Raw genomic sequence first — 9,694 nt, forward strand, 5'->3', positions numbered from 1 at the left:
GCTGCAGCAAGAGCTTCACATCCGAGATGCCAACATAAACGTCAACATCAGAAAACGGGGCACGAAAAGGAGTGGGGTGAGAGAAAACTGCTCTCCTGAAAAGGAGAAAATATCCCAATGTGAGAGAGAATGGAAGAGCTGCTCCTGAAGAACTGCCCCTCGGACCTCCCAGCTGTGCATCAGACACACCGGCTACACAGTGACCCTGCCAGCGAAGAAACAGGCACATTAAAAACAATTACGAGTAAGCTTCCAATTTATCAGCATAGCAGAGCAGCAGATTTCATACAATCCACTATACCTTGCGATTTCCCGTTAACTAAAATTCTAACTGGTGCGAATTTAAGAAAAAACTAATATAACCATCAAATGACATTTTCATGATTACATCATCATAAGAAATCCAGCACTGCCCCGTGCAGCACTGTCACCTGAAAGTCTGAACGCCTGCTTTCTAATTCAAGGTACACTAAGTTATTTTATTTTACCTGCCTATTTGGACTGTCCTGAAATTTCCTGTGCGTAACAAGTATAGTGAGCATCTCCCTCTAAAAATGAGTCGATAAAATCCACCGAGTTCTTTAACTTGTTCTGCATACACCTACAGCTGACCCAATTATCTCCATCACTCCAGTTCGAGCTGAACTTGTGAGTCAAAGATTCCCCTCCACAAAGGCAAGGCCAGAACAGCTCCCGGCGCACCCCGTCCAGCCTCGCACCCCGCCCGGGCAGGACCGGGCCCCGCGCGCTGGGACCGCGCAGCACAGCCGGGTCACGGGAACCGGGGACTCGGGCCCCGAGCCGCCCCCGCTCCAGAGCGGCGGTCGCCCGGCCGGCTCGGGCACGTGCCACGTGCCACGTGCCACGGCCTCGCTCTCTGGCTGCCTCTGCCTGCTTTCAGAAACTTCCCCAGGACCAACATTTCTGCTGTAAGAGAAATATTTTAAACTGCTTTTAAAATTCATGTACCAACTCTGATTTCTGTTAAATACTCTTATAAAGGAAGTCAAGAGCACACGGACAGAACTCAAACAAAAAAGCCACTAAGGTCACTATAGCCTTTCTCGCCTTCCTTGATTCTCCATAGCTCCTCCAGTTGGCCATGAGCTCTTTCTCTTCACTGCTCTAGAACCTGTAACAAGAACCCGGCAAGCTCATGTCTGTCCTGCTGTTGCTGCTGTACCCAAAAAGGGGCTGGAGGGTCGCAGGGCGGCGCTGGGAGCACCGAGGGGCCCACAACACCCTGGCCCTGCTCCACCGCACCCTCGCCTCCATCGCCACCACAGGACCTGCCAGTGCCGTGTCTCCCCTCGCAGCAGGAGCAGGATGAGAAGCTAAAAACCAAATATTTGGTGCGGAGCAGAGCACAGTGCTGACACTGCATGAAAAATTCAGCCATGAATCAGAAAGCACCAGAGGAAGGGCACGGTAGGTGGAAACAGTTGTAAATAAATGTAGGCTGAACATGGAAACGCACCATGGAACACGGCCCCTAGTGCTGAGTGAAGAGAAAAGAGGACAGTGAGGGGAGCGGGGCTGTTCGCATCCCGCACACGGGCTGTTTCAGTCTGCAGCTCTGCGGGACTTTGGTTCGGCTGAGAACCAGGGTGATGAACAGCTACCGCACAGCTCCCTGAGCACTCCAGGTTCTAACAGCACCTTTACCTTCGAGAAGATGGAGGGAGAACTGCTATGGACAACACACGCTGATTCTTCTTGAAATCTCGTGCTCAGGATGGTGACAGCACACAAAATTAAACTTAGGTCCTTGTTCCTGCTCTCACTGCTTCTCTGGTTCCTCTCAGCCCGCCGTGCAGAGCTGTGCGCTGAACCTGCAGCAGGAGCAGCGTGGGCAACGCTCCCGCAGCCCCGCTGCTGAACACCAGCACAAAGCCGGGCCTAAAGCACCAGGAAACGGCCCACGGCAGCACACTCTGTCCATCGTGCCCACAGCCCCACAATTTAAAATACACTTCACAGCACTGACGTTTTCACTAGTCTATGACAAACAGCAGATTTAAACCATTATTTACAAACCACACGAACGATTCAGCTCCTCGCAGGCCCGCTGCTGTCCCACAGAGCAGTCGCACCGACAGCACTGCGCTCCTACAGTGCTATTAAATAACACATTTCTTACTCACAAACATGTCGTACCTTTCCAACCCTCTGAACCTCTGAAAAGTAGGCAGAAGAACTTTAGCTTACATCACCATGAAATACAGACTGAAATCTACCGTACCTGAGCCCAAGAGGCTCGCGCTACCCCTGGAAGTGCAAGGAATGCTCTTCAGTTTTAAAAATAACGAAACACAACAATAAATGTAAGATAAAGAGCACTGTCCCTCTGTCAAGAGTAAACTGATGTCAGCATAAGGGCCACCTGCAGGTGTGCCAGTCAAACACCCTCAAGATATTTTTCCAAGATGAGTGTGTTGACAACTCCGGGGGCTCTACTAAGGACACATCCTGCTGAACAGAGTGCTGGAACAACACACACCTCCTCCTTCCCAAAGTTGCTGCCTGCCCACCCAGCCAGCCCCGGTGACCATAATAACCACCCACGGCAGGTGTGGCTCACGCTGGAGCCTGCGGGACACGGCTGCAGCTCCCCGGCAGACCGTGCGCATCCCCCTCGCCCCGCTGCGCGCCGGCAGAGCTCAGATCAGCCCGGAGGCGCACGTGTCCCTCCCGTGCCTGCTGCAAGGTGCACAGCCCCATCCCGCATTCTGCACGGCCACAGGGCACCCACACCATGCCGGGCTTCAGTAACGACTCTGCTGGTGAGCGCACCCAACTGCATAACCAAGCAATGCAGAATTGCCTCCAGGAGCAAAAGAGGTTGTGTTTACCTACCACAGGTACGCATTAGTTTTATAACACCATACAGAAGCCGTATGTTTCTTTCATGCCCTGCTATTTTTTCATCCCTTTGAATGTCTCTCATTATTTCCACGTGTGAAAACAAACGAGAGAAGCCTCTAAATCCCTACTCAACAAACCAAGAGAATGTCCCATTCTTTACCTGTAAGTGTGGAGGTCCCATTGGTGGAGGGATCCCTCCCGGAGGTGGCATCGGAGGCATGTTCGGATCAAACGGAGGGCGTCCGAAGGGGGGGCGAGGTGGTGGAGGGGGACCCCGCATCATCCCGAAAGGCGGAGGCGGTCGCATGAGGGGCGGCGGGCCCCTCATGACCGCGTTCGGCGGGGGAGCTGGGCCGCGAAACCTCAGTGCTTGCTGCTGAGCCATCCTGCGGGTGAGGCCAAAGGGAAACCAAGCTCATTTTCATTTGCTGCTTAGCTGCAGGAAATCAAATTCTCACACTAAACAGGGAAAAACCCTAACAAAAATCAAAAGGGTGTGGGAAAACAATCAACATTGAATAAAGTTAAGTGTGCAACTACTTCAAGTTTCTTCCCCTTTGGAATCCAACTTTATTAGTGCTCGTGTCAGTTTTCACTCACGGCACAAACAGCCCGGAGCTGAGATGGGGCGGCCGGGCGCTGCGAACCCGCGTCACGCCGCCTCCCGCCCGCGGCACCGCCGCTGACCCGGCCGGCCCGGCCTTCGCTGCCTGAACACGAGTGCCGGTCTGGAGTACGGACACCTCCCGTTCCCGATCCAGCCCCGTCCGCCGCGCTGGCCGCTGCGCCGCCCGGGCTGTGCGGGAGCCGGGAAGGCGCCGGAAACAGCGCTCCGCTCCGGAACCGGCGCACGCCGCCCGCTGCGCTCTGAGCCCCGCGCCCCGCTCGGAGCCGCGACGGTCCGAGGGAGAAGAGGGAACGAGAGCGGAGCGGCCGCCGCGCTCAGCGCCCGGGCCGGGGGAGCGGGCCGGGCCAGCGGCGGCCGGCGCGGGGACCCCGCCCGCCGCTCCCGCAGCCCGGCCCCGGGACCCGGCCCAGCGCCGCCGCACGCGGGGACAGAAAATGGAGGCGGCGAGAGCAGCTCCCGCCAGGCCGCCCGCCCCGCCCCCGCCCGCCGGCCCGGCCCCGGCCCAGCCCAGCGCCGGCCCGCTCCCCCGCTCCCCCGCCGGGCGCAGGCCGGGCCCGCGGGCAGCGCTGCGGGAAGGCCGCTCCGGGCCGGCCGGGCCAGGCCGCGGCCCCGCCAGAGCTCGCGCCCGCCGCCGGTACCTGAGCTCGCTGCCGTACCGCTCCGCCGCCGCCTCCCCCTCGCCGCCGCCGGCCCCCGCGCCGCCGCCGCCGCCCCGCTCCGCCATCTCCGCCTCGCAGCGCCGCCGAGCGCAGCCGCTGCCGCCCCGGCCAGGCCCCGCCGCGACCCATTGGCCGCCCCACACGCCCGTCAGCGCACGCGGGGGCGGGCGCGCTCTGCAATTGGCCGATGCGCCCGCCGACTTTGAATGAGGGAAGTCAGACGCGCCGGGATTGGCTGCGCGCGGGCGTCCCGCGCCGCTTGCGACTCGGGTCACGTGAGGCGTAACCCGCAGAGAGAACCGGAAGTGGCCTCGCGTAGGACGGAACAGGCCGTAGAAAAAAAAAAAAAGAAAGGACGGGAGCTACACCCAATCAGCGGCGGAACCTCGTGCGCCAATGCACCAATCACAGCCCGCGCTTGGGGCGCGCTCCCGACCACACAACCCAAATCAGAAGCGTCCCGGTACGTCACCGGGGGCGGAGTTCGAGCAGCAGCCAATGGCGGAGCACGAGGGTGGGGCAACGCCCTGTTACCCGTCAGCAGCCAATGAGCGAGCGCGGAAGACGGTGCGGACGGCCAATGGGGAGCTGGTGCGGTGCCTGCCCCCGCGTCCCGCGGCCGCAGAGGGGCGCTGTGTGCGAGGCCGCTACAGAGCGCGCGAGCTCGGCGGTGCCGCTGACGTCACGAGCCGCGAGCGCCACGCGAACCCCGGGACGGCGGGACAGCGGGACAGCGGGACAGCGGGACAGGGGGACAGCGGGACAGGGGACAACGGGACAGGGGACAACGGGACAGGGGGACAGCGGGACAGGGGACAACGGGACAGGGGGACAGGGGGACAGCGGGACAGGGGACAACGGGACAGGGGGACAACGGGACAGCGGGACAGCGGGACAGCGGGACAGGGGACAGCGGGACAGGGGGACAACGGGACAGGGGACAACGGGACAGCGGGACAGCGGGACAGGGGACAACGGGACAGGGGACAACGGGACAGCGGGACAGCGGGACAGGGGACAACGGGACAGGGGACAACGGGACAGCGGGACAGCGGGACAGGGGACAACGGGACAGGGGACAGCGGGACAGGGGACAGCGGGACAGCGGGACAGGGGACAGCGAGACAGCGGGACAGGGGACAGCGGGACAGCGCCGCTCCCGCCCCGCAGCTCCGCCGGAGAAGAGCCGGCTTCTCTGAAACAATAAAAGTCACCGGGACCAGCGGGGCCCCTCGCGGTGGCGCTGTGTGAAACGGGCGCTGACGGGGTTTATCTTGCTGCTTGGTTTCTTTATTCACGTTTTGTTTGATGTCGCTGGTGCTGTGAGGATTTGTGACAGCTGGGTGGGTGACCGGGGCCGCCAGGTGCCAGCGCGTCCCGCCCCGTCCCAGCCCGTCCGAGCCCGTCCCGCCCCGTCCCAGCCCGTCCCAGCCCGTCCCGCCCCGTCCCAGCCCGTCCCGCCCCGTCCCAGCCCGTCTCAGCCCGTCCCGCCCCGTCCCAGCCCGTCCCGCCCCGTCCCGCCCCGTCCCAGCCCGTCCCGCCCCGTCCCGTCCCGTCCCGCCCCGTCCCGCCCCGTCCCGCCCCGTCCCAGCCCGTCCCGCCCCGTCCCAGCCCGTCCCGCCCCGTCCCGCCCCGTCCCAGCCCGTCCCGCCCCGTCCCAGCCCGTCCCGCCCCGTCCCAGTGCGTCCCCAGCCCCTCCGGCCCCGAACCCGGGGGGCAGCAGCGGGGGCACCAGGAATCGTCCCCGCTGGCCGGGCCCCCCCGAGGAGCCGCGGGAGGGGGCTGGGAGAACCGCCGGCTCTGCCCCGCGGGGACGGGACGTGGAGCCGGAGCCCCGGCCCGCAGCCCCTCCCCAGCACCGCGAGGATCAGCTCGTTCTGGCGGCGGGGGGTTCCAACGGGGCTCGGCCATGGCAGCCCAGCTCCGCCCGCACGCGGGGCTGCGTGTCCGCCACCCGCGCCTCTCGCGCCCTTCCCGCCTGCCCGGCTCGGGGCTGCCGCAGCCGTTCACCGGCGGCGGGCGGGCAGGAGCAGCCGAGGGCCCGTTCCGTGCTCGGGACAGCCGGCCCGGTGCCACGCGCAGCCCCCGTACCCTCCGCCGTGTTTTCCCAAAGCAGTTCAGCCAGCAATTCTCGGACCGCGGCTCTTGCAAGGGCGATTAATTGTGAGCTGCAAAATGCGGGTGATTTTGACAAATTTGGTGGCAGGATGTGGCTTTTGGAAATAGTACAATTTATTGCGCGTAATACATGCTTCCCCTAGATTTCCTTAACAATCTGATTCTAGTAACGCAATGTGCTGATTGCAGGGACACCGTCACTAATTAACCAGCAGAGTGGGCTCCAGGAGTGCAGGTAGGAGAGGGGACAGAGGAGCCGCAGCCCCTGGGCGTGCTCAGGGGACACCGGGGCTGCTGCAGCCCAGGACCCGCCAGCACCGGCTGGTTCCAATCCCCCCGGGCTGGGGGCCGCGCTGGCCGCGCTCCCGGGGCACGGGGCTGGATCCCTCCAGGGAAACCTGAACCTGAACCAGCTGCAGGGATCCGTGGCTGCGGTGGTGCCAACAGAACGCCTGTTGGGCCAGCTGGGTACCCAGTTTTGGGGTCCCCCCACCCATCCACAGCCACCCCGTGCCGGGTGGCTCGAAGCCGCTGGCTCCAGCGCCGAGCTGCTGCTGCGGGACAGCGCTCTCCATGGAGCACTGCGAACCGCAAACCTTTCAAATGGTTAGATCTTCGCAACTTGTCGAGGAACATTTCTTGTGGCGCAGCTGTTGTTGCACACAGGAAGGACGTTTGAAATGCTGTGGTTTGGATTCACTCTCAAATCTGCCCAAGCTCCCGGGTTCCCTGGGTCCAAAGCGAGTGGCCTTTTTCCTCCCCTGGCAGCTGTGACGCGCCGCGCCAGCACCCTCCTCTGGTTTGCAGGGCAGTGTCCCAGCCCCGGACACGCGGGGTCCCCCGCACAGCCCTGCCCGCACCCCGTCCGTGCGCTGCCGCCAGCCCTTCTCGTGCCGGCTCACGGACACCGACACCTTGTCATCCTTCCTTACTGTTTTCCAGATTTCAGGTTGCAGTGTGATTCTGAATTCAAATCTTTGCCCTGGGCTGTCCGCAGGGCCTCTCAGCGCCAGCATCTGCCGGGGAGACCCGCGGGTCCCGCACCGCAGAGCGGGGCGAGCGCCGCGTCCCCCGCGCGTCCCTCGCGCGGGCACGCGCTGCGGGCGGCAGACACGCGGGGCCGACACGCGGGGCCGACACGCGGCTCTGCGCGGTGCAGTCCCCGCCGCGCTGCCAGAGCAGCCTTTTCTTCTGCTGGGGCATTGTTTGTGCACAACAGCGATGACTGAAACGGTGATTGGCTTCACTCTGGCTAATTGCACGTCACAGTGAAGCGATCTGTAGAGCAGTCCTCTGACTGCCAGGCTGTTCAGCTAAGGGCACCAAAAGGAATTTATGGTTGTGCTTTTCGGCAAGGTTTAAATAATTACTGGTTTGGGAAACTATACTCTGGAAATGCAGAGAAAGGAGCGTTCTGAAGGAAGCCCAGGGAGCTGCTGATGAGGAGTCCGGTCCCATGGCACGCACGCTGCGGCCGTGGTGCCTGCCACGCCGCACTGCAGCGCAGTGCATTGAACTGTACGGCACCGCAGCACACACTGCACTGCACCACAGCACACCGCACTGCACCGCAGCACACCGCATTACACCGCAGCACACCGCATTGTACCACAGCACACTGCATTGCACCGCAGCACACCACACTGCACCACAGCACACCGCATTGCACCGCAGCACACCGCAGTGCACCGCAGCACATTGCATTACACCACAGCACACCGCATTACACTGCAGCACACCGCATTGCACCGCAGCACACTGCATTGCACCGCAGCACACCGCACTGCAGCGCACTGCAGCACATTGCACTGCACTGCACTGCACTGCACCGCACAGCAGCACATTGCTGCACGCCACATCGCACTGCAGCACATGGCTCACCACCCACCCCTCTGTTTCTGCAGCCCCGAAAGGGGATGATGTTGTTCAAACCTTTGATAACCCTGCGGTGGGGCTCACGGGCAGATGTGGGGGCTGACCGCGTGCTGGCCCCCCCTGCCCCGCTGCAGCCCCTGCCCAGCGCGCCCCATGGTCTGTGAGCACCGCAGGTGTGCGTGTCCCTGCCTGGCGCCGGGGGCAGAGGGGGGAGCGGGGTCTGTGGGGGTGCCCAGAGTCACCCAGAGTGGGGGGTTTCACTCACACGCAGCTCATTGGATGTCATAGATCAAGCACAACCACCGGAGCTGAGCCCGGCCTTTCTGCTTGCTCTGGGCACCACTGTCACCTCCCGCGGCTCCTTCGCCAGAGGGACCGTGCCTGGCCAGGCCGCCCCACGGGGCCTTCCGGGAGCGCTAGAGCCCCGTGACCGCAGGGAGCAGGACACGGCAAGGACGGCACGCTTGGCCCCTCTGCCAAATTCCTGCAGACGGCCGGGGAAACTTCCCCTGCCTCCAGCCCAGCACAGAGCTGACACTAATAGAAAAAGACCATTAAAAAGCTCTGTGATATTCTGTTCTCCTGCTTCTGGTCCCTCTCTCCCTTTGTTGCTGCTGGCATTTGATGCATTATTGATGTGCCTCGGTGCTGCTGCGCTCCCGTTTCCTCCACTGCTCCTCCCGCAGCCGCAGCCGTGCTGGACCCACACGTCCCGGGGACGAGCTGTCACCAGGCGATGCCCTGGGAGGCAGCTGGAGGGGCCCAGGCCCCGGCGTGTCCCCACGGCAGAGCCACGTGTGGCCCCTGGCACCGAGCAGCACGGCCCCTGTGCCGGGACACAGAGCTGGGCTCCTGGCTGGCACGGGTGGGGCTGGACACGGAGATGCCCCATGCGCTTCTCCGCTCCGGCGAGGGTCTTCTCCTCCAGCTCCTGACCCGGCCTCTGCTTGTCCTCGGGTCTCTTCTCCAGCCGAGAGCTGGAGAGCTGTCGGGAGCTTCTCCCCCACACAACACGTGGCACAGGACACACGGTGCAGGACACACGGTGCAGGGCACATGCTGCTGGACACACAGTGCAGGACACACGGCGCAGGACACACAGTGCAGGACACACGGTGCAGGGCACATGGTGCAGCACACATGGCGCAGGACACACGGTGCAGGACACACGGTGCAGGGCACACGGTGCAGGGCACACAGTGCAGCACACATGGCGCAGGACACACGGTGCAGGACACACGGTGCAGGACACATGGCGCAGGACACACGGTGCAGGGCACACGGTGCAGGACACACGGTGCAGGACACACAGTGCAGGACACACGGTGCAGGGCACATGGTGCAGCACACATGGCGCAGGACACACGGTGCAGGACACACGGTGCAGCACACACGGTGCAGGGCACACAGTGCAGGACACACGGTGCAGGGCACACAGTGCAGGACACATGCTGCTGGACACACGGTGCAGGACACACGGCGCAGGACACACGGTGCAGGACACACGGTGCAGGGCACACGGTGCAGGACACACGGTGCAGGGCACATG

The 9,694-nt window shown here is 63.0% G+C and overlaps 1 protein-coding gene across 5 annotated transcripts in view; it reads right to left on the reverse strand.

Annotated features, from left to right (window-relative positions):
• TCERG1 (transcription elongation regulator 1) overlaps nucleotides 1-4,309 on the reverse strand; it is a 29,655-nt gene extending 25,346 nt beyond the window's left edge. For 2 of the 5 annotated variants that reach the window (XM_082063968.1, XM_082063965.1), the window contains exons 1-2: nucleotides 4,132-4,281; nucleotides 3,026-3,251 (exon numbers count right to left, since the gene is read on the reverse strand). In XM_082063968.1, the coding sequence (XP_081920094.1) occupies nucleotides 3,026-3,251; nucleotides 4,132-4,217 (312 nt within the window). In that variant the 5' untranslated portion in view covers nucleotides 4,218-4,281. Of the gene's footprint in view, nucleotides 1-3,025; nucleotides 3,252-4,131 lie in introns of all 5 variants that reach the window. The other 3 variants (XM_082063966.1, XM_082063967.1, XM_082063969.1) reach the window with 3 other exon arrangements.
• Between the last annotated feature and the right edge of the window lie 5,385 nt (nucleotides 4,310-9,694).

Source organism: Streptopelia decaocto, assembly GCF_964273445.1.
Source record: "Streptopelia decaocto genome assembly, chromosome: 12".
Lineage (NCBI taxonomy): Eukaryota > Metazoa > Chordata > Aves > Columbiformes > Columbidae > Streptopelia > Streptopelia decaocto.